This window comes from Triticum aestivum, chromosome 6D, assembly GCF_018294505.1.
Source record: "Triticum aestivum cultivar Chinese Spring chromosome 6D, IWGSC CS RefSeq v2.1, whole genome shotgun sequence".
NCBI classification, from domain to species: Eukaryota; Viridiplantae; Streptophyta; class Magnoliopsida; order Poales; family Poaceae; genus Triticum; species Triticum aestivum.
Genome location: NC_057811.1, coordinates 449,357,396 through 449,383,068, shown reverse-complemented (window position 1 = coordinate 449,383,068; position 25,673 = coordinate 449,357,396). Strand labels below are relative to the sequence as shown.

Sequence of the window (25,673 nt, the reverse complement as noted above, 5' to 3'; positions counted from 1 at the left end):
CAACAAAAAGGCTTATGTATGAGGGTGTTTGCGCTGGGGTGCTTCTCGTGCCGAACGAATTCATTACCCCCCCCCCTCCCCCCAGTAGCAAACGAACCGTTCGACCTGGGGCTCTCGCAGACCGATCGTTCAGGAGATATTAGCGTCCAAAATAAAGCATGCGTGGGATCAAATAGATTGCGTGAATTTTACCGTAGCTAAATCGTGTGGTGAAAAACTTAGCTAAGACATAGCTAATTGTCATCGAGGTGAGAATTAGCAAATCTAGAAAATTAAACTTGAGCTAAGAATCAGCACAAAATATAAACCTAAATCCAATAATATATCTTAACCAGCTTGTAAAATTTAACACACCACATGCATCACGTCGATCTGTTGAAAGAATCACATGCACATACTTTCACATGGCCACTGTTTGGATCCGTATGTGGTCGTTACTCACTCATTCGGACTTCGGGGAGCTTTTTGGCTGTTGGGTGCAACCGACCGTAGACGGTAGCACAGATTGTCTACAACCGGTTTGGATGTCAATCTAATAACAGGCCATCTGTTTAGTCATCTTGGCCTGTTTTTAGCCCGTTGTGGCATTTTTGTATCTTTACTGCTTTTGTGCTCCTTCTGTGAGCCAATACTGAACCTAAGACTTTGATTTTGAACTTTTAATCAATAAGGTGGCTGTATACATCAATCTGAAACCGAGGCAGGGGTCTTTTCTCCTTTAAAAAAACATACTTTCACGGGGCACGGGGAACACTTTGGAGAGAAGTACACACAATCACAACACACCGGAGCTTGTGACGCTGTAAATTTGCGTCGTTTTCTTCCTTCTTTTTTATTTTCTCACTTATTTAACATCACAGTGTAAGTGTGTAACATCGTACAGTAAATACAGCGCAGTCCTTGGCTCCCAGCCGAGGTGCGCAGGACTACAACTCCATGCCACTTATAAAGCATGAACTGCTTAACTATTAATTGGGCACTTATATTGACTTAAGTAGTACTCTCTCCGTTTCTAAATGTAAGTCTTTTAAGAGATTCCATTACAAACTACATACGGATGTATATAGATATATTTTAAAGTGTAGGTTCACTCATTTTGCTTCGTATGTAGTTCATAGTGGAATCTCTAAAAAGACTTATATTTAAGAATGGAGGGAGCATATATATATATAGTATATATAGGTAGGCTTGCGTTGGTACGTCGAGTCGATTACATGGAGCTGCAGTGAGCTGCCTGGAAAGAGATCTCGCCCTTACCGATGTCGTAGAGAACGTGCATGTCCTGCTGCATGTAACTGCCTATGACCGTCGTCTCATTCATCGGCAGCGTCGTATTCCTCTCCGCCGAGCTGTACACGACCATGCACGTCCTGTCATCCGCGAGCGGCATCCAGTAATTTGTCGCTGGCAGCACCAAGTCTGCGCCGTCGCCGAAGTGCAGCACTAAAGGCGGCACCGCACCCACATCCCAGCGGTCGACGCAGTACTCCGGCCACTCGCTCGTCGTCGGCAGGAGACTGCTGTCCATCTGCCTCGCCACCTCCTGCCTCAGCGCCTTGTATGCCACGTCGACGAGGAACATGGTCTCGATGCAGGAGTCGATGATCGTTCCGCCGGTCCACAGCCATGGCGAGGCCCGCCGCATGTTGAACGCCGCGGTAGGGATAGCCAGTCTGACGTTACCCACTGACAACCCAATCAGAGGTACGTAGTACAAAGTGTTGTAGGGCTCTTCGCTCGGGTTGACGACGAACGGTATGGATGTTACTGGCCCGTCGCCGAGGACGGCGGAGGAACCGATGACCAAGTGGCTGGTGGCGTTGACGTCCTCGGTGAAGCAGTAGGAGAATTTGGTGTGCCCGAGCTGGGAGACCAGCGAGAGCGGTCCCTTCCCGAGGCCGATGACGCCGGAAGCTCCCCCTAAGATCTCTGGCTTGAATAGTTTAATCTCACGCATGCGTCCGAACGCGATTGTTACCTTCTCAGAACCGAAGGTGAACACGTCCACGCCGAGATCTCCGGCGAGGTCCCAGAGCTCAATGCCTTCGGCGCCGTTCTTGGCCATGATGGTGCAGGCGGCGTTGTGGCCCGTGCATCGACCAGCATGCGCCGCGGCGCACAGCGTCCTGTTGTCGCAAGGCACGCTGTGCGCGGAGCGCGACCGGTCGGGGTTGTAGCAGTCGAGATCCTGGCTGATGCAGCGGGGGTGGCACGTCGCGCTCTGCGTCCACACCAGGCCGCTGCCGACATCAATAATGGATTGGACCGGCTGCGGAGGGTCGCCGATCCGGTACTCGGTGACGTGCCATCCTTGCCTCCAGCGGACGGGCGCGATCGCCCTACGCACGGTTGCAAGTGAACTTGCCTTCGCTTCCAGCCGACTGAGCTCAAGCCGGAGACTAGCTCCGACGGTCGTTGTCAAGTACGCACACACCAGTGCAACCAGGAGCCTCGCCATCCTTCCTGAACTTGATTTGGTAAGTGGTATTGACGTTCTCAGTTCGTTGTGCGTATGTGTATGAGTTGATGAGCAGATTAAATAGATGCAACTGTTTCAGGTCTACATCCAAGTTCTAGTTATACCATGCAATTTTGGCCATCTTAACAAGCCCTACAATCGTTGGAAACAATCTTGGTGTGCATGGCATTGTTGTTGGAGTTTTCATCGTGGCAACCTACCGATCGGGCTACTTAGCATCTTTTTCCAAAAAGGGTATATTACTTAAAAGATTTAAGTATTACACCCTGCATAACTAAGATGCACACAGCCAAATAAAATCCTCTAATCTGCGGTTCCTAATGGAATAGGTAATAAAGCCACTTTGCCACCTACTGCTACTAACTCGCCGCCTCCCCATGTTAAGCTAGTACTTGTTGTTACCGGTGGACTGCCGAGCTACAAGTCCTACGACACAGGAGCGGGATTCTCTAAAAAGCCAAGGTCTTAGGTGGCCAAGAGGGCCCACTTGGAGACTTGGGATCTCAGCAGGAAATGTGAAGGTTGTTTAAAGCCGGCCGATAGGCGAAAGAGAATCCAAAAGTTTTGTTCTGATTTACACAAATGAAAAATAAAAAGGCGAAATACAAAAAGACATAGAGTCCGTATAACGCCTAAAGCATAGGGGGGTCAATCCTAAGATCATGCTGCCATCCATGTTGGGTAAAAGTATCCCTCGCCGTAGCCTCCAATCGTGTACACACCTCCGTAAACAGGTCTCGATTCTTCATGCGTTGTAGAGAGGACCATAAACGAAGAGTCCCGGTACATCTGTAGATAACCTGCATCAGAGAAGTACTTTTATCATCGTAAACCTTATCGTTTCTACATAGCCAAAGCGACCAAATAACGGCAAGCGCTCCCACCCTGAGAAGAGTTCTAAACCTGTGATCAATCCCATGCAACCAGTTGATAAATACATTAGCAACACTACAAGGAGGATACAAGCCAAAACCTATTTTGATGACTGACTATATAGAACGAGCCAATTTGCATTGGAAAAATAAATGTTTTATTGTCTCATCATGGTGACAAAAGATACATTGTGTACTTCCATGCCAATTCCTCTTAATAAGGTTATCTTTAGTAAGAATGACTCCGCGACGAAGATACCATGCAAAGCTTTTATTCCTAAGAGGTATCTTCATCTTCTAGATCTTCTTATTATTATCAACTGACACATCAGACTGGATTAACGCTATATACATTGGCTCCACTGAGAATTGTCCATTCTCATGGAGGTTCCTCCGAAAACATCAGACCCATGTGACAATTGCACCGTGGACAACCGCTCGAGCAGGATGTTCCACGATTGGAGTCTGGGTCCAATTAAATCTCTTATGAACATCACATTTGGTGGAAATGATTCCATTACCGTGGCAATAGTATCACCCTTGTGGCGCACAATGTTGTGTAGAGCCGGATATTGTTCCCGGAGTGCGGCATGTCCTAGCCACCTGTCCTCCCATAAACTAATTTCCAAGCCGTCCTTAATTGAGAAGGATCCATAGCAGAAGAAATATCTCTTCGTAGCCATTAAACCCGCCCAAAAGTGTGAATCCCCAGGCTTCCAGTATACTTGGGATACCGCCTTGGAACCCATATATTTCCCCCTTAGGAGGGTTTGCCATACACCATCTTCCGTCAGTAATTTAAACAACCATTTGCCGAGGAGGGCCCTATTCTTAACCTCAAGGTCATGAATGCCCAACCCGCCTTGGTCTTTGGGATGGCAAACCACACTCTATTTGGTCAGTCGATATTTTTTTCTCTCGCTATCTCCTTGCCAAAAGAATCTTGATCGAAAATAATCCAATCTATGTAAGACTCCTTTCGGCAACTGGAAAAAGGAAATCATATATAGTACCATATTACTTAGTACTGAATTTATGAGAACCAATCTTCCACCCAAAGACAGCAGTTTACCTTTCCAACTGCTAAGTATTTTTTGCAGTCTCTCCTCGACGTGCTTCCATTCAGCATTTGTGAGTCTCCGATAATGTATCGGTATCCCCAAATATGTGATCGGAAATTGGCCCAACCCGCATCCGAACAGTTCAATGTACAGGTGGGCCTCGTCTTGAGCGTCGCCAAAGCAAAACAATTCACTTTTATGAAAATTGATCTTGAGACCCGAGAGTTGCTCGAATGCTGATAAAATCAGTTTCATATTTCTCGCTTTCTCGAGGTCATGATCCATGAAGAGAATCATATCATTGGCATATTGAAGTATAGAGAGACCACCATCAACCAGATGATTTACTACCCCATCAATTTGTCCATCAACCTTGGCACGCTCAATCATGACCGCTAGCATATCTGCCACTATATTGAATTGCATGGGGATACGGAGTCACCTTGTCGCCATCCCTTCTTCGTTTGGAAATAGTGTCCAACATCATCATTGACCTTAATGGCAACACTAACTCCAGAAACGAAACTATGGACCATAGCGCGCCACTCTGAGAAAAACCTTTCATTCTGAGAGTATGTTGAAGAAAGGGTCACATGACTTTGTGATAAGATTTTTCAAAGTCTATTTTGAGTATCACCCCATTCAACTTTTTTCGGTGTAATTCATGGACTGTTTCATGAAGGATAACAACTCCATCTAGGATGTGTCTGTCTTGCATAAAAGCTGTTTGTGAAGGCGAACCACATGTTCAGCAACCAAATTCAGCCTAATAGTCGCAACCTTCGTGAATATTTTAAAACTAACATTAAGGAGGCAAATAGGTTTATATTGTTGTATCCTTACAGCCTCATTAACCTTAGGCAATAAAATAATCTCACCGAAGTTTAAGCGAAACAATTCAAGTTGGCTAGCATGAAGGTCGCTAAACAAAAGTAGAAGATCCGGTTTGATGACTTCCCAGAAATTCTGATAGAACTCTACGGGAAACCCATCTGGACCGGGGGCTTTGTTATACTCCATTAGAAAAACCGCCTTTCTGACTTCCTCCTCGGAATATGGAGCTGTTAGTAGGCTATTTTCCTCATCAGAGACCTGGGGGATGTCATCTGTTCGGGACTCATCCATCGAGAAGTTCCCTTCCTCTGGGGCTCCGAACAGATTTTTATAATAATTAGTGATATAAGATTTAAGTTCCTCATGCCCCTCAATCGTGCCCTCATCCTGTTGTAGGGAATGAATAATTTTCTTCCGGTGTCTGTCATTGGCGACTCCATGGAAATATTTAGTATTGGAATCACCTTTCAGGATAAACTGAGAGTTAGAATGTTGGTAGCATTTGAATTCCTCTTCATGCGGCATGTTAGCTATCTATGCATTTGAATGACTCTTGATCTTGATTTCATGCTCAGGGAGAGGTCTAACCTCTGCCAAAGCTTCTAATTCATCAATGATAGTTGAAAGACGAAGCTTCTCCTTTTTTAGTATACCTACTGTATGCCTAGTACAACCACCAAGGCATTTACGTAATGCACGCATTTTGTTAATCCATCTGCATATTGGGGTAGGCCCGGCCACCGGTTTCTCCCACACATCCTTGACCATATCATAGAAGCCATCCCGAAGCAACCACCCAAGTTCGAATTTGAACTTGCGTCTATGTTGTGGTCGTGGCAAACCAGTAGTTAGGAGAATGGGTGCATGGTCTGATATAGCCTCGATAAGAGGTAGAGCACGAACAGACACACGATGGGAAATTTAGATTCCCAGTCGGTATCCATTAAAACGCGATCTAGTTTCTCATATGTCGGTTCCGGAAGACTGTTCGCCCAAGTGAATTGTCTTCCAATCATGGACACCTCTCTTAGATCTAGATTGTCGATGACAGCATTGAAGAGGAAAGGCCAATGATTATCAAACCTACCACAACTTTTCTCATTTGGAAATCGAAGCAAATTGAAATCCCCACCTATAAGAATGGGATAGGGATTATCTTTTGCCAGATTAACTAATTCATGGAGAAAATCGGCCTTGAACTCATTCTGGGCTGCTCCATATACGACTACCAGGGTCCATGTGAAGTTGTCGGCCTTACTGCGAATAGGGAGTTTAACGTGAAAATCACCATCCGAACTAGCCAAAACATCCATAGTCCCTGTATTAATGCCAAGTAAAATGCCTCCAGAACAACCTCGAGGAGGTCTTGAAACCCAAGTAAAGTCTATCCCGCCTGAAAGACGGTTAAGCAGACTCACTGAGAAATCACGTCTCCCCGTTTCAGAGATAGCCAAAAAGTCTAAATTGTGTTCTCTATTAAATTCCGCAATGAATAGATGTTTAGCCAAGTCACGAAGACCTCTGCTATTAAAAAACATTCCATTCACGAGGAAAAAATAGGAGATTTAGAACACTTCACCCTCTTATGGGTCTTGCTATATTTTTTCGAACGTGTGGCCTTTGATTTATGTCCGGATGCTGTAAGCTCATTCAATGAACTAAGCCCGGGTTCATCTAGACACACTCCGAAACCACTCCTACTAAATGAGTGAGTAGTTGACCATCTGATGTGGCATGCAACTCCTCGCCATCAGTATAGGAGGCAAAAGACTTGCTAGAAACACGTGGAGTAACCTTTAATCGGTCATATTCCAAATGTTTCAAAGCGTTAGTCGAAATAGAAATATCCTTCTCATTCTTTCCAAGACTAACACAGTAACACTCACTTTATTTAACTTAGAAACGTTGGCAGTATTAGAAAAATCTAAAAAGGATTTGGGTGATGAGGTAATACCTTAGTTGTCGAGGTTTTGCGCTGCCTTACGCCACATAGCCTTGGCCAAAGAGTCCTCATCTGTGTCCATAGAACCGTCGTCGGCAACTGTATGCCGACTACTCCGTCGTGTAGGTGCCATCCCCATCGTTGTCTGCTACTTAGCATCTACAGCCACCCGCCTCAAATTCCCTTCAAATGACTGGGCGGACGGCCCAGTCACTAAACTGTCAAAGAGAAAAACGACCAAGACGGGCATCTTAAACCCGCCTAAAACTCTCAGGCTGACTGCTACCTCTTGAGCACTGCGTTGGTTTTCCCTTGAAGAGGAAAGGGTGATGCAGCAAAGTAGCGTAAGTATTTCCCTCAGTTTTTGAGAACCAAGGTATCAATCCAGTAGGAGGCCACACTCAAGTCCCTCGCACCTACACAAACAAATAAGCACTTTGCAACCAACACGATAAAGGGGTTGTCAATCCCTTCACGGCCACTTGCAAAAGTGAGATCTGGTAGAGATGATAATATTTTTGGTATTTTTATGATAAAGATTAAAAGTAAAGATTGCAAAGTAAACAAAAATAGCTTGTTGACGGAAGATTAATATGATGGAAAATAGACCCGGGGGCCATAGGTTTCACTAGTGGCTTCTCTCGAGATAGCATAAGTATTACGGTGGGTGAACAAATTACTGTCGTGCAATTGATAGAACTGAGCATAGTTATGAGAATATCTAGGTATGATCATGTATATAGGCATCACGTCCGTGACAAGTAGACCGACTCCTGCCTGCATCTACTACTATTACTCCACACATCGACCGCTATCCAGCATGCACTTAGAGTATTAAGTTCATAAGAATAGAGTAACGGTTTAAGCAAGATGACATGATGTAGAGGGATAAACTCATGCAATATGATATAAACCCCATCTTTTTATCCTTGATGGCAACAATACAATACGTGTCGTTTCCCCAATCATACATAAAAGAATTCAGTGAAGAGACTTGCAAAGATAACCAATCATACATAAAAGAATTCAGTGAAGATTCAAATATTGTTCATAGATAATCTTGATCATAAACCCACAATTCATCGGATCTCGACAAACTCACCGCAAAAGAAGATTACATCAAATAGATCTCCAAGAGAATCGAGGAGAACTTTGTATTGAGATCCAAAGAGAGAGAGAAGAAACCATCTAGCTAATAACTATGGACCCGAAGGTCTGAGGTAAACTACTCACACATCATCGGAGAGGCTATGGTGTTGATGTTGAAGCCCCTTCGTGATCAATGCCCCCTCCGGCGGAGCGCCGGAAAAGGCCCCAAGATGGGATCTCACGGGTATAGAAGGTTGCAGCGGTGGAAATAGAGTTTTGGCTCCTCTGCTGATGGTTTGGGGGTACGTATGTATATATAGGAGGAAGAAGTAGGTCGGTGGAGCCACGAGGGGAACTACTAGGAAAAGGGCTATAGCTGATATGGACATTAATGGCGCACCATGTATGTGGTGCGCCACTGCTATATAGCAGTGGCGCACCAGATACAGGTGCGCCATTATTGACATATTACTAATGGCGCACCTGGTGTGTGGTGCGCCATTAGTAGTTTTGAAAAAAAAATGTTAGCAGTGGCGCACCATGGGATAGTGCGCCATTACTAGTTGACATAGTAATGGCGCACCACACCCACCGTGCACCATTAGTAGTTTTGAAAAAAAATTGTTAGTAGTGGCGCACCAGTGGACAGTGCGCCATTACTAGTTTTAACTAGTAATGGCGCACTATCCCATGGTGCGCCACTACTAACAATTTTTTTTATTTTTTTTTTCAAAACTACTAATGGCGCACCACACACCAGGTGCGCCATTAGTAACCCTTGTGCTAAATGCACCCCCCCTTGGACCGCCTTTTCAGTTTTAAAAAATAAAAGAAAATGATGGAAATGTAAAAGAACTAAAAGAAAATAAGTTTCTCATGTGATATGTGGTCTAGTTGTTGGGAAAATTTACAAATATGAATTTCGACTTTATTTGCAAAATCTCTCTGGAATTTAGTAAAATGGGCATAACTTTTGCATACGAACTCGGATTAAAAAGTTTTTTATATAAAAAATCATCTACTCGAAAAGTTACATACGAATTGAACCGGGGGAACGCTGTTTAACATCTTCAAAATCCCCAAAAACCTAACAGAACGAAAGATACGGGGCTTTTAAGATCTATAGGGGGGAATGAAAAAAATTCAAACTTACTAGTGGCGCACCATTTGCTAGGTGCGCCACTAGTAACAGAAAAAAATGGTTTCAAAAAAGAATTGGAATTTTTTTTCAAAATATGATACGTAATATGACCGGGAAGTTTGAAATATTTTTCAAAATTTCATCACACTCATGAACATGAACAAAGTCATAGACATCAACAAGGTTTAATAGGATTGATATGATAGATATATCAACAAGTGCCTATGAAGTGAGCTGGTGCTAAGGTTGGATAGAACTGAGAAGTTAAGTGTGCTCGGGATGGAGTAGTGTGAGGATGGGTGACCTTTCGGGAAGTTTTACCACGGAGTGCGATTTGACTTGAGATTAAGCATATTGACCGGAGATTAAGCCATAGTGACCCGAGATTAAGAAAAAAAGAAAAAAATGGTGCGCCATTACTAAGTCAGATAGGGTGCGCCATTACTATCTGGGGTGCGCCATTATTATTTTGTTACTAATGGCATGATAATAGTAGCACACCTGTAGTGCGCCATTAATGGCAAAAACAGGTGCGCCACTAATTAGCCTTTTCCTAGTAGTGGGGCCCACGAGGGTGGAGGGCGCGCCCAGGGGGTGTAGGCGCGCCCCCTGCCTCGTGGCTTCGTCGTTGGTTGCTTGACGTCCATTCCAAGTCCTCTGGATCACGTTTGTTCCGAAAACCAGGTTTCCGAAGGTTTCATTCCGTTTGGACTCCGTTTGATATTCTTTTTCTGTGAAACACTGAAATAGGCAAAAAAATAGCAATTTGGGCTGGGCCTCCGGTTAATAGGTTAGTCCCAAAAAAATAATATAAAAGTGTATAATAAAGCCCATTAAACATCCAAAACAGAATATATAATAGCATGGAAAAATCAAAAATTATAGATACATTGGAGATGTATCAAGCATCCCCAAGCTTAATTCCTGCTCTTCCTCAAGTAGGTAAATGATAAAAACAGAATTTTTGATGTGGAATGCTACTTAGCATAATTCTCAATGTAATTCTTTTAGATCCGAAAGATTCAAGATAAAAGTTCAATGTTGACATAAAAACAATAATACTTGAAACATGCCAACCAAGCAATTATGTCTTATCAAAATAACATAGCCAAAGAAAGCTCATCCCTACAAAATCATATAGTTAGTGTTGGGGAACATAGTAATTTCAAAAAAATTCCTACGCACACGCAAGATCATGGTGATGCATAGCAACGAGAGGGGAGAGTGTCGTCCACGTACCCTCGTAGACCATTAAGCGGAAGCGTTATGACAACGCGTTGATGTAGTTGTACGTCTTCATGATCGACCGATCCTCAGTACCGAACGTACGGCACCTCCGCGAGCAGCACACGTTCTGCTCGGTGACGTCACGCGAACTCATGATCCAGTAGAGCTCGAGGGAGAGTTTCGTCAGCACGACGGCATGGTGACGATGTTGATGAAGCTACCGACGCAGAGCTTCGCCTAAGCACCGCTACGATATGACCGAGGTGGATTATGGTGGAGGGGGCACCGCACACGGTTGGGAGAGATCAATGATCAACTTGTGTGTTCTAGGGTGCCCCTGCCCCCGTATATAAAGGAGCAAGGGGGTAGAGGCGGCCGAACAAGGAGGGCGCGCCAAGGGGGGGAGTCCTACTCCCACCGGGAGTAGGACTCCTCCTTTCCTAGTAGGAGTAGGAGAAGGGGGAAGGAGGAGGTGGAGAGAAGGAAGGAGAGGGGGGCCGCCGCCCCCTTCCCTTGTCCAATTCGGACTGGGGCAAGGGGGGCTGCGCGCCACCTCCTGGCTGCCCTCTCTCTTCTCCACTAAGGCCCAATAGACCCATTACATCCCCGGGGGGGGGGGGGGGGTTCCGGTAACCTCCCGGTACTCCAGTAAAATCCCGATTTCACCCGGAGCACTTTCGACGTCCAAATATAGCCTTCCAATATATCAATCTTAATGTCTTGACCATTTCGAGACTCCTCATTGTGTCCGTGATCATATCCGGGACTCCGAACTACCTTCGGTACATCAAAACATATAAACTCATAATACCGATCGTCACAGAACTTTAAGCGTGCGGACCCTACAGGTTCGAGAACTATGTAGACATAATCGAGACATGTCTCCGGTCAATAACCAATAGCGGAACCTGGATTCTCATATTGGTTCCTACATATTCTACGAAGATCTTTATCGATCAAACCGCATAACAACATATGTTGTTCCCTTTGTCATCGGTATGTTACTTGCCCGAGATTCGATCGTCGGTATCTCAATACCTAGCTCAATCTCATTACCGGCAATGCATCATCCCGCAACTAACTTATTAGTCACAGTGCTTGCAAGGCTTATAGTGATGTGTATTACCGAGAGGGCACATAGATACCTCGCCGACAATCGGAGTGACAAATCCTAATCTCGATTTATGCCAACCCAACAAGTACAATTGGAGACACCTGTAGAGCACCTTTATAATCACCTAGTTATGTTGTGATGTTTGGTAGCACTCAAAGTGTTCCTCCGGTAAACGGGAGTTGCATAATCTCATAGTCATAGGAACATGTATAAGTCATGAAGAAAGCAATAGCAGTAAACTAAACAATCAAGTGCTAAGCTAATGGAATGGGTCAAGTCAATCACATCATTCTCCTAATGATGCGATCCCATTAATCAAATGACAACTCATGTCTATGGCTAGGAAACTTAACCATCTTTGATCAACGAGCTAGTCAAGTAGAGGCATACTAGTGACACTATGTTTGTCTATGTATTCACACATGTATTATGTTTCCGGTTAATACAATTCTAGCATGAATAATAAACATTTATCATGATGTGAGGAAATAAATAACAACTTTATTATTGCCTCTAGGGCATATTTCCTTCAGTCTCCCACTTGCACTAGAGTCAATAATCTAGATTACACTGTAATGATTCTAACATCCATGGAGTCTTGGTGTTGATCATGTTTTGCTCGTGGAAGAGGCTTAGTCAACGGGTCTGCAACATTCAGATCCGTATGTATCTTGCAAATCTCTATGTCTCCCACCTGGACTTGGTCCCGGATGGAATAGAAGCGTCTCTTGATGTGCTTGGTTCTCTTGTGAAACCTGAATTCCTTTGCCAAGGCAATTGCACCAGTATTGTCACAAAAGATTTTCATTGGACCCGATGCACTAGGTATGACACCTAGATCGGATATGAACTCCTTCATCCAGACTCCTTCATTTGCTGCTTCTGAAGCAGCTATGTACTCCCCTTCACACGTAGAACCCGCCACGACGCTTTGTTTAGAACTGCACCAACTGACAGCTCCTCCGTTCAATGTGAACATGTATCCGGTTTTCGATTTAGAATCGTCCGGATCAGTGTCAAAGCTTGCATCGACGTAACCATTTATGACGAGCTCTTTGTCACCTCCATAAACAAGAAACATATCCTTAGTCCTTCTCAGGTATTTCAGGATGTTCTTGACCGCTGTCCAGTGATCCATCCTTGGATTACTTTGGTACCTCCCTACTAAGCTAATAGCAAGGCACACATCAGGTCTGGTACACAGCATTGCATACATGATAGAGCCTATGGCTGAAGCATAAGGAACACTTTTCATTTTCTCTCTATCTTCTGAAGTGGTCGGGCATTGAGTCTGACTCAACTTCACACCTTGTAACACAGGCAAGAGCCCTTTCTTTGCTTGATCCATTTTGAACTTCTTCAAAACTTTGTCAAGGTATGTGCTTTGTGAAAGTCCAATTAAGCGTCTTGATCTATCTCTATACATCTTGATGCCCAATATATAAGCAGCTTCACCGAGGTCCTTCATTGAAAAACTCTTATTCAAGTATCCTTTTATGCTATCCAGAAATTCTATATCATTTCCAATCAGTAATATGTCATCCACATACAATATCAGAAATGCTACAGAGCTCCCACTCACTTTCTTGTAAATACAGGCTTCTCCAAAAGTCTGTATAAAACCATATGCTTTGATCACACTATCAAAACGTTTATTCCAACTCTGAAAGCCTTGCACCAGTCCATAAATGGATCGCTGGAGCTTGCACACTTTGTTAGCTCCCTTTGGATCGACAAAACCTTCCGGTTGCATCATATACAACTCTTCTTCCAGAAATCCATTCAGGAATGCAATTTTGACATCCATTTCCCAAATTTCATAATCATAAAATTCAGCAATTGCTAACATGATTCGGACAGACTTAAGCATCGCTATGGGTGAGAAAGTCTCATCGTAGTCAACCCCTTGAACATGTCGAAAACCTTCCGCAACAAGTCGAGCTTTGTAGACAATAACATTACCGTCAGCGTCAGTCTTCTTCTTGAAGATCCATTTATTCTCTATGGCTTGCCGATCATCGGGCAAGTCAACCAAAGTCCACACTTTGTTCTCATACATGGATCCCATCTCAGATTTCATGGCCTCAAGCCATTTTGCAAAATCTGGGCTCACCATCGCTTCTTCATAGTTCGTAGGTTCACCATGGTCAAGTAACATGACCTCCAGAATAGGATTACCGTACCACTCTGGTGCGGATCTTACTCTGGTTGACCTACGAGGTTCGGTAGTAACTTGATCTAAAGTTTCATGATCAACATCATTAGCTTCCTCACTAATTGGTGTAGGTGTCACAGGAACCGGTTTTTGTGATGAACTACTTTCGAATAAGGGAGCAGGTATAGTTACCTCATCAAGTTCTACTTTCCTCCCACTAACTTATTTCGAGAGAAACTCCTTCTCTAGAAAGGATCCAAATTTAGCAACAAAAGTCTTGCCTTCGGATTTGTGATAGAAGGTGTACCCAATAGTCTCCTTTGGGTATCCTATGAAGACACATTTCTCCGATTTGGGTTCGAGCTTATCAGGTTGAAGCTTTTTCACATAAGCATCGCAGCCCCAAACTTTAAGAAATGACAACTTTGGTTTCTTGCCAAACCATAGTTCAAAAGGCGTCGTCTCAACGGATTTAGATGGTGCCCTATTTAACTGTTGGTAATCGTAGCAGAATTTTAAAATTTTCTACGCATCACCAATATCCATCTATGGAGTTTACTAGCAACGAGAGGGAAGGAGTGCATCTACATACCCTTGTAGATCGCGAGCGGAAGCGTTCAAGTGAACGGGGTTGATGGAGTCGTACTCGTCGTGATCCAAATCACCGATGACCGAGCGCCGAACGGACGACACCTCCGCGTTCAACACACGTACGGTTGGGGAAGACGTCTCCTCCTTCTTGATCCAGCAAGGGGGAAGGAGAATTTGATGGAGATCCAGCAGCACGACGGCGTGGTGGTGGAAGTAGCGGGATCCCGGCAGGGCTTCGCCAAGCGCAAGAGGGAGGGAGAGGTGTCACGGGAGGGAGAGGGAGGCGCCCGGAGCTGTGGTACTGCTGCCTTCCCTCCCCCCACTATATATAGGCCTCCTGGGGGGCGCCGGCCCTGGGAGATCAGATCTCCAAGGGGGGGCGGCGGCCAAGGGGGTGGCTTGCCCCCCAAGCCAAGTGGGGCGCCCCCCACCCCCAGGGTTTCAAAACCTAGGCGCAGGGGAGGCCCAAGGTGGACGCACCAGCCCACCAGTGGCTGGTTCCCCTCCCCACTTCAGCCCATGGGGCCCTCCGGGATAGGTGGCCCCACCCGGTGGACCCCCGGGACCCTTCCGGTGGTCCCGGTACAATACCGATAACCCCCGAAACTTTCCCGGTGGCCGAAACTGGACTTCCTATATATAATTCTTCACCTCCGAACCATTCCGGAATTCCTCGTGACGTCCGGGATCTCATCCGGGACTCCGAACAACTTTCGGGTTACCGCATACTAATATCTCTACAACCCTAGCGTCACCGAACCTTAAGTGTGTAGACCCTACGGGTTCGGGAGACATGCAGACATGACCGAGACGACTCTCCGGTCAATAACCAACAGCGGGATCTGGATACCCATGTTGGCTCCCACATGTTCCACGATGATCTCATCGGATGAACCACGATGTCGAGGATTCAATCAATCCCGTATACAAATCCCTTTGTCAATCGGTACGTTACTTGCCCAAGATTAGATCGTCGGTATCCCAATACCTCGTTCAATCTCGTTACCGACAAGTCACTTTACTCGTACCGTAATGCATGATCCCGTGACCAACCACTTGGTCGCTTTGAGCTCATTATGATGATGCATTACCGAGTGGGCCCAGAGATACCTCTCCGTCATACGGAGTGACAAATCCCAGTCTCGATCCGTGTCAACCCAACAGACACTTTCAGAGATACCTGTAGTGTACCTTTATAGTCACCCAGTTACGTTGTGACGTTTGGTACACCCAAAGCACTCCTACGGCATCCGGGAGTTACACGACCTCATGGTCTAAGGAAATGATACTTGACATTGGAAAAGCTCTAGCAAACAAACTACACGATCTTTGTGCTATGCTTAGGATTGGGTCTTGTCCATCACATCATTCTCCTAATGATGTGATCCCGTTATCAATGACATCCAATGTCCATAGTCAGGAAACCATGACTATCTGTTGATCAACGAGCTAGTCAACTAGAGGCTCACTAGGGACATGTTGTGGTCTATGTATTCACACATGTATTACGATTTCCGGATAACACAATTATAGCATGAACAATAGACAATTATCATGAACAAGGAAATATAATAATAACCATTTTATTATTGCCTCTAGGGCATATTTCCAACAGTCTCCCACTTGCACTAGAGTCAATAATCTAGTTACATTGTGATGAATCGAACACCCATAGAGTTCTGGTGTTGATCATGTTTTGCTCTAGGGAGAGGTTTAGTCAACGGATCTGCTACATTCAGGTCCGTATGTACTTTACAAATATCTATGTCTCCATTTTGAACATTTTCACGAATGGAGTTGAAGCGACGCTTGATATGCCTGGTCTTCCTGTGAAACCTGGGCTCCTTGGCAAGGGCAATAGCTCCAGTGTTGTCACAGAAGAGAGTCATCGGGCCCGACGCATTGGGAATCACCCCTAGGTCGGTAATGAACTCCTTTATCCAGATTGCTTCTTGTGCTGCCTCTGAGGCCGCCATGTACTCCGCTTCACATGTAGATCCCGCCACGACGCTTTGCTTGCAACCGCACCAGCTTACTGCCCCACCATTCAAAATATACACGTATCCGGTTTGTGACTTAGAGTCATCCAGATCTGTGTCGAAGCTAGCGTCGACGTAACCCTTTACGACGAGCTCTTTGTCACCTCCATATACGAGAAACATATCCTTAGTCCTTTTCAGGTACTTCAGGATATTCTTGACCGCTGGCCAGTGTTCCATGCCGGGATTACTTTGGTACCTTCCTACCAAACTTACGGCAAGGGTTACATCAGGTCTGGTACACAGCATGGCATACATAATAGACCCTATGGCCGAGGCATAGGGGACGACACTCATCTTTTCTCTATCTTCTGCCGTGGTCGGGCATTGAGCCGTGCTCAATTGCACACCTTGCAATACAGGCAAGAACCCCTTCTTGGACTGATCCATATTGAACTTCTTCAATATCTTGTCAAGGTACGTACTCTGTGAAAGACCAATAAGGCGTCTCGATCTATCTCTATAGATCTTGATGCCTAATATATAAGCAGCTTCTCCAAGGTCCTTCATTGAAAAACACTTATTCAAATAGGCCTTTATACTTTCCAAGAATTCTATATCATTTCCCATCAACAGTATGTCATCCACATATAATATGAGAAATGCTACAGAGCTCCCACTCACTTTCTTGTAAACACAGGCTTCTCCATAAGTCTGTGTAAACCCAAACGCTTTGATCATCTCATCAAATCGAATGTTCCAACTCCGAGATGCTTGCACCAGCCCATAGATTGAGCGCTGGAGCTTGCATACTTTGTTAGCATTCTTAGGATCGACAAAACCTTCCGGCTGCATCATATACAATTCTTCCTTAAGAAAGCCGTTAAGGAATGCCGTTTTGACGTCCATTTGCCATATCTCATAATCATAGAATGCGGCAATTGCTAACATGATTCGGACGGACTTCAGCTTCGCTACGGGTGAGAAAGTCTCATCGTAGTCAACCCCTTGAACTTGTCGATAACCCTTAGCGACAAGTCGAGCCTTATAGATGGTCACATTACCATCCGCGTCTGTCTTCTTCTTAAAGATCCATTTATTTTCTATGGCTCGCCGATCATCGGGCAAGTCAGTCAAAGTCCATACTTCGTTTTCATACATGGATCCTATCTCGGATTTCATGGCTTCTAGCCATTTGTCGGAATCTGGGCCCGCCATTGCTTCTTCATAGTTCGAAGGTTCACCATTGTCTAACAACATGATTTCCAAGACAGGGTTGCCGTACCACTCTAGCGCGGAACGTGTCCTTGTGGACCTACGAAGTTCAGCATTAACTTGATCTGAAGCTTCATGATCATCATCATTAACTTCCTCCCCAGTCGGTGTAGGCACCACAGGAACATCTTCCCGCGCTGCGCTACTTTCCGGTTCGGAAGGGGTGACTATCACCTCATCAAGTTCCACTTTCCTCCCACTCACTTCTTTCGAGAGAAACTCTTTCTCCAGAAAGGACCCGTTTTTGGCAACAAAGATCTTGCCTTCGGATCTGAGGTAGAAGGTACACCCAATGGTTTCCTTGGGGTATCCTATGAAGACGCATTTCTTCGACTTGGGTTCGAGCTTTTCAGGTTGAAGTTTCTTGACATAAGCATCGCATCCCCAAACTTTTAGAAACGACAGCTTAGGCTTCTTCCCAAACCATAATTCATACGGTGTCGTCTCAACGGATTTCGACGGTGCCCAATTTAAAGTGAATGCGGCAGTCTCTAAAGCATAGCCCCAAAATGAGAGCGGTAGATCGGTAAGAGACATCATAGATCGCACCATATCCAATAGAGTGTGATTACGACGTTCGGACACACCGTTACACTGAGGTGTTCTAGGCAGCGTGAGTTGTGAAACGATTCCACATTTCCTTAAGTGTGTACCAAATTCGTGACTTAAATATTCTCCACCACGATCTGATCGTAAGAATTTTATCTTTCGGTCACGTTGATTCTCCACCTCATTCTGAAATTCCTTGAACTTTTCAAAGGTCTCAGACTTGTGTTTAATCAAGTAGACATACCCATATCTACTCAAGTCATCAGTGAGAGTGAGAACATAACGATAGCCACCGCGAGCCTCAACACTCATTGGACCGCACACATCAGTATGTATGATTTCCAATAAGTTGGTTGCTCGCTCCATTGTTCCGGAGAACGGAGTCTTGGTCATTTTGCCCATGAGGCATGGTTCGCATGTGTCAAATGATTCATAATCGAGAGACTCTAAAAGTCCATCAGCATGGAGCTTCTTCATGCGCTTGACACCAATGTGACCAAGGCGGCAGTGCCACAAGTATGTGGGACTATTGTTATCAACTTTACATCTTTTGGTATTCACACTATGAATATGTGTAACATCGCGCTCGAGATTCATTAAGAATAAACCATTAACCAGCGGGACATGACCATAAAACATATCTCTCATATAAATAGAGCAACCATTATTCTCGGATTTAAATGAGTAGCCATCTCGCATTAAACGAGATCCAGATACAATGTTCATGCTCAAAGCTGGCACTAAATAACAATTATTGAGGTTTAAAACTAATCCCGTAGGTAAATGTAGAGGTAGCGTGCCGACGGCGATCACATCGACCTTGGAACCATTCCCGACGCGCATCGTCACCTCGTCCTTCGCCAGTCTCCGCTTATTCCGCAGCTCCTGTTTTGAGTTACAAATATGAGCAACCGCACCGGTATCAAATACCCAGGAGCTACTACGAGTACTGGTAAGGTACACATCAATTACATGTATATCACATATACCTTTGGTGTTGCCGGCCTTCTTGTCCGCTAAGTATTTGGGGCAGTTCCGCTTCCAGTGACCACTTCCCTTGCAATAAAAGCACTCAGTCTCAGGCTTGGGTCCATTCTTTGGCTTCTTCCCGGCAACTGGCTTACCGGGCGCGGCAACTCCCTTGCCGTCCTTCTTGAAGTTCTTCTTACCCTTGCCTTTCTTGAACTTAGTGGTTTTATTCACCATCAACACTTGATGTTCCTTTCTGATCTCCACCTCCGCTGATTTCAGCATTGAATATACCTCAGGAATGGTCTTTTCCATCCCCTGCATATTGAAGTTCATCACAAAGCTCTTGTAGCTTGGTGGAAGCGACTGAAGGATTCTGTCAATGACCGCGTCATCCGGGAGATTAACTCCCAGCTGAGTCAAGCGGTTGTGTAACCCAGACATTTTGAGTATGTGCTCACTGACAGAACTATTTTCCTCCATCTTACAACTGAAGAACTTGTCGGAGACTTCATATCTCTCGACCCGGGCATGAGCTTGGAAAACCATTTTCAGCTCTTCGAACATCTCATATGCTCCGTGTTGCTCAAAACGCTTTTGGAGCCCCGGTTCTAAGCTGTAAAGCATGCCGCACTGAACGAGGGAGTAATCATCAGCACGTGACTGCCAAGCGTTCATAACGTCTTGGTTCTCTGGGATTGGTGCATCACCTAGCGGTGCTTCTAGGACATAATCTTTCTTGGCAGCTATGAGGATGATCCTCAGGTTCCGGACCCAGTCCGTATAGTTGCTGCCATCATCTTTCAGCTTAGTTTTCTCTAGGAACGCGTTGAAGTTGAGGGCAACGTGGGCCATTTGATCTACAAGACATATTGTAAAGATTTTAGACTAAGTTCATGATAATTAAGTTCATCTAATCAAATTATTCAATGAACTCCCACTCAGATAGACATCCCTCTAGTCATCTAAGTGAAACATGATCCGAGTCAACTAGGCCGTGTCCGATCATCACGTGAGACGGACTAGTCAACATCGGTGAACATCTTAATGTTGATCGTATCTTCTATACGACTCATGCTCGACCTTTCGGTCTTCCGTGTTCCGAGGCCATGTCTGTACATGCTAGGCTCGTCAAGTCAACCTAAGTGTATTGCGTGTGTAAATCTGGCTTACACCCGTTGTATTCGAACGTTAGAATCTATCACACTCGATCATCACGTGGTGCTTCGAAACAACGAACCTTCGCAACGGTGCACAGTTAGGGGGAACACTTTCTTGAAATTATTATAAGGGGTCATCTTATTTACTACCGTCGTACTAAGCAAATAAGAAGTAAAACATGATAAACATCACATGCAATCAAATAGTGACATGATATGGCCAATATCATTTTGCTCCTTTTGATCTCCATCTTCGGGGCGCCATGATCATCTTCGTCACCAGCATGACACCATGATCTCCATCATCATGATCTCCATCATCGTGTCTTCATGAAGTTGTCACGCCAACGATTACTTCTACTTCTATGGCTAACGTGTTTAGCAATAAAGTAAAGTAATTTACATGATGTTATTCAATGACACGCAGGTCATACAAAAATAAAGACAACTCCTATGGCTCCTGCCGGTTGTCATACTCATCGACATGCAAGTCGTGATTCCTATTACAAGAACATGATCAATCTCATACATCACATATATCATTCATCACATCTTCTGGCCATATCACATCACATGACACTTGCTACAAAAACAAGTAAGACGTCCTCTAATTGTTGTTGCATGTTTTTACGTGGCTTCTATAGGTTTCTAGCAAGAACGTTTCTTACCTACGTAAAACCACAACGTGATATGCCAATTACTATTTACCCTTCATAAGGACCCTTTTCATCGAATCCGATCCGACTAAAGTGGGAGAGACAGACACCCGCTAGCCACCTTATGCAACTAGTGCATGTCAGTCGGTGGAACCTGTCTCACGTAAGCGTACGTGTAAGGTCGGTCCGGGCCGCTTCATCCCACGATGCCGCCGAATCAAGATAGGACTAGTAGCGGCAAGTAAATTGACATGATCTACGCCCACAACTGCTTTGTGTTCTACTCGTGCATAGTAACTACGCATAAAACTGGCTCATGATGCCACTGTTGGTAATCGTAGCAGAATTTTAAAATTTTCTACGCATCACCAAGATCCATCTATGGAGTTTACTAGCAACGAGAGGGAAGGAGTGCATCTACATACCCTTGTAGATCGCGAGCGGAAGCGTTCAAGTGAACGGGGTTGATGGAGTCGTACTCATCGTGATCCAAATCGCCGATGACCGAGCGCCGAACGGACGGCACCTCCGCGTTCAACACACGTACGGTTGGGGAAGACGTCTCCTCCTTCTTGATCTAGCAAGGGGGAAGGAGAGGTTGATGGAGATCCAGCAGCACGACGGCGTGGTGGTGGAAGTAGCGGGATCCCAGCAGGGCTTCGCCAAGCGCAAGCGGGAGGGAGAGGTGTCACGGGAGGGAGAGGGAGGCGCCAGGGGCTGTGGTACTGCTGCCCTCCCTCCCCCACTATATATAGGCCTCCTGGGGGGGCGCCGGCCCTGGGAGATCAGATCTCCAAGGGGGGGCGGCGGCCAAGGGGGTGGCTTGCCCCCCAAGCCAAGTGGGGCGCCCCCCCACCCCCAGGGTTTTAAACCCTAGGCGCAGAGGAGGCCCAAGGGGGGCGCACCAGCCCACCAGTGGCTGGTTCCCCTCCCCGCTTCATCCCATGGGGCCCTCCGGGATAGCTGGCCCCACCCGGTGGACCTTCGGGACCCTTCCGGTGGTCCCGGTACAATACCGATAACCCCTGAAACTTTCCCGGTGGCCGAAACTGGATTTCCTATATATAATTCTTCACCTCCGGACCATTTCGGAACTCCTCGTGACGTCTGGGATCTCATCCGGGACTCCGAACAACTTTCGGGTTACCGCATACTAATATCTCTACAACCCTAGCGTCACTGAACCTTAAGTGTGTAGACCCTACAGGTTCGGGAGACATGCAGACATGACCGAGACGACTCTCCGGTCAATAACCAACAGCGGGATCTGGATACCCATGTTGGCTCCCACATGTTCCATGATGATCTCATCGGATGAACCACGATGTCGAGGATTCAATCAATCCCGTATGGAAATCCCTTTGTCAATCGGTACGTTACTTGCCCGAGATTCGATCGTCGGTATCCCAATACCTCGTTCAATCTAGTTACCGGCAAGTCACTTTACTCGTACCGTAATGCATGATCCCGTGACCAACCACTTGGTCACTTTGAGCTCATTATGATGATGCATTACCGAGTGGGCCCAGAGATACCTCTCCGTCATACGGAGTGACAAATCCCAGTCTCGATCCGTGTCAACCCAACAGACACTTTCAGAGATACCTGTAGTGTACCTTTATAGTCACCCAGTTACGTTGTGACGTTTGGTACACCCAAAGCACTCCTACGGCATCCGGGAGTTACACGACCTCATGGTCTAAGGAAATGATACTTGACATTGGAAAAGCTCTAGCAAACGAACTACACGATCTTTGTGCTATGCTTAGGATTGGGTCTTGTCCATCACATCATTCTCCTAATGATGTGATCCCGTTATCAATGACATCCAATGTCCATAGTGAGGAAACCATGACTATCTGTTGATCAACGAGCTAGTCAACTAGAGGCTCACTAGGGACATGTTGTGGTCTATGTATTCACACATGTATTACGATTTCCGGATAACACAATTATAGCATGAACAATAGACAATTATCATGAACAAGGAAATATAATAATAATCATTTTATTATTGCCTCTAGGGCATATTTCCAACATTAACGTGAATGCAGCCGTCTCTAAAGCATAACACCAAAATGATAGCAGTAAATCAGTAAGAGACATCATAGATCGCACCATATCTAGTAAAGTACGATTACGACGTTCGGACACACCATTGCGCTGTGCTGTTCCGGGTGGCGTGAGTTGCGAAACTATTCCGCATTGATTCAAATGTAGACCAAACTCGTAACTCAAATATTCTCCTCCATGATCAGATCATAGAAACTTTATTTTCTTTTTACGAGGATTTTCCACTTCACTCTGAAATTCTTTGAACTTTTCAAATGTCTCAGACTTATGTTTCATTAAGTAGATATACCCATATCTGCTTAAATCATCTGTGAAGGTGAGAAAATAACGGTACCCGCCGCGAGCCTCAATATTCATTGGACCACATACATCAGTATGTATGATCTCCAACAAATCTGTTGCTCTCTCCATTGTTCCGGAGAACGGCGTCTTAGTCATCTTGCCGATGAGGCATGGTTCGCAAGTACCAAGTGATTCCAAAAGTCCACCAGCATGGAGTTTCTTCATGCGCTTTACACCAATATGACCTAAACGGCAGTGCCAAAAATAAGTTGCACTATCATTATCAACTCTGCATCTTTTGGCTTCAATATTATGAATATGTGTATCACTATTATCGAGATTTAATAAAAATAGACCACTCTTCAAGGGTGCATGACCATAAAAGATATTACTCATATAAATAGAACAACCATTATTCTCTGATTTAAATGAATAACCGTATCGCATCAAACAAGATCCAGATATAATGTTCATGCTTAACGCTGGCACCAAATAACAATTATTTAGGTCTAAAACTAATCCCGAAGGTAGATGTAGAGGTAGCATGCCAACCGCGATCACATCGACTTTGGAACCATTTCCCACGCGCATCGTCACCTTGTCCTTAGCCAATCTTCGCTTAATCCGTAGTGCCTGTTTCGAGTTGCAAATACTCCCTCCGTCCCGAAAAACATGTCGCGACGGCATTTTTACAAAAAAAACCTCTAGCTTCTCCCGACCAAACCCGCGCTCCTCGTCGTCCTCCTTCGACAGAAGCAGCAGCTGCGCTGCTCTCCGCCGCCGCAGCTTCCCTGCTCCCCGCCGCCGCAGCCCCCCTGCTCTCCCGTCGCAGCTGCCTCCTGCTCCGCTGCCGCCCGCCTGCCTCCCCAAGCTCCCCCTTCCTCAAAAAGATCTTCGATTTCCCCAGCTGCCGCCGCGCTCTGCTCCGGCTACGCCGGAACTGCCGTCGGAGAGCCCGGAGGCGCCGGATCCGGACCACCAACAACAACCTAAAGCCCGACAAGCAGCCAGGTGTTGTCCTCGCCGTCGACGACGACGGTGCCGTCGACGCCATGGAGCGAGGGCGAGATCCTCCAGTCGGCCAACGTCAAGAGTTTCGCCTTCACGGAGCTGATTTTCAGCTGCTGCTGCTGCCCCCGGTAGCGCCAACACCGTGCGGCGTGCGGCTGTACGAGGGCCGCATCCGGCACTCGCGCCGGCGGCCGGCGGGGCACGCCTTCGAGTACGCCGTGCGCTACGCCCTCGTGGACCTCGACCACCTCGTTGTTGTTGTAAATTTTCCTCATTTGCGCTGAAGTGAGTCAGTTCTCTGTTTGATGAAGGCGTCTACTGACGGTACCCAAGAGCGTGGGGTACGAACAGAGAACAACATGAATAATCAGCTACTGCTATGAGGCAGCGGTGCAAGAACAAGATGAACACCTCAACATGTGCATTGCTGGTCAGTGTTTACATCTCCATCTTCTCTGTTACTCAAATGTTCTGAACCTTCTGAATCTCTGAACCACTTCACTGAATGTGAGTAAAATCTGTTCATTTTCTGAACCACTTCACTGAATGTGTGTAAAATCTGTTCATTTTCTGGTTGGAATATTTGGACTAGTTCTGCTAGTTTAGAGAGTATTGCACAGTTAAATGAACAATTTTGCACAGATAACTGAATAGTTTTGCAAGCATTCGATCTCTGAAAAAATTTGTTTTCTGTAAGATTTATACTGTCTCTAAATTCAGTCATGAACTATGAACTCTGAAATTAGTACTGTCCCAATAGCATTTTAAATATTCAAGTTAGGACTGCACTTTTAAAGTTCAAGATACTCCTGTAAATTAAACCTCAACTTGCAAAGTTGTTGTTTTCTGTTAACTGAAATTATAGTGACTACTCCTACTTTTTCCTTCTCCTCTGTTCTGAAACTTCAGCTATCATATCTAAAGTACCTAGTGTCAGAACAGAACACTGTATATCTATAGCTTCATTTTAGAAATTTAGTTAGTGCATTTCTAAAATGGCAAAGATTATGGCGCAAAGATTAGTTACATCACATCAAGCATGCCATGCCATCTTTGATTCTGTTTTTGATGGAGTACTAGGTAACCTTGTGAAGTGAATAATCAGCATGGGCAATAAATATCCACTACTACTCCCACATTATGTCTTTGATTTTGTTTTTTGATGGCACTGAATCTTGAAAATACTAGCAGAAGTAATATTGTCAACCACTGGG

At 45.4% G+C, this 25,673-nt stretch overlaps 1 protein-coding gene across 1 annotated transcript; it reads right to left on the bottom strand.

The window, feature by feature from the left end:
- Positions 1-792: 792 nt before the first annotated feature.
- On the bottom strand, positions 793-2,526 carry LOC123141925 (aspartic proteinase nepenthesin-1-like). The gene is made up of 2 exons (XM_044560987.1): positions 1,143-2,526; positions 793-1,027 (listed from the first exon to the last, which is right to left on the bottom strand). The coding sequence occupies exon 1, from the start codon at positions 2,456-2,458 to the stop codon at positions 1,211-1,213; it is 1,248 nt and encodes a 415-aa protein (XP_044416922.1). The 5' UTR covers positions 2,459-2,526; the 3' UTR covers positions 793-1,027; positions 1,143-1,210.
- Positions 2,527-25,673: the final 23,147 nt, after the last annotated feature.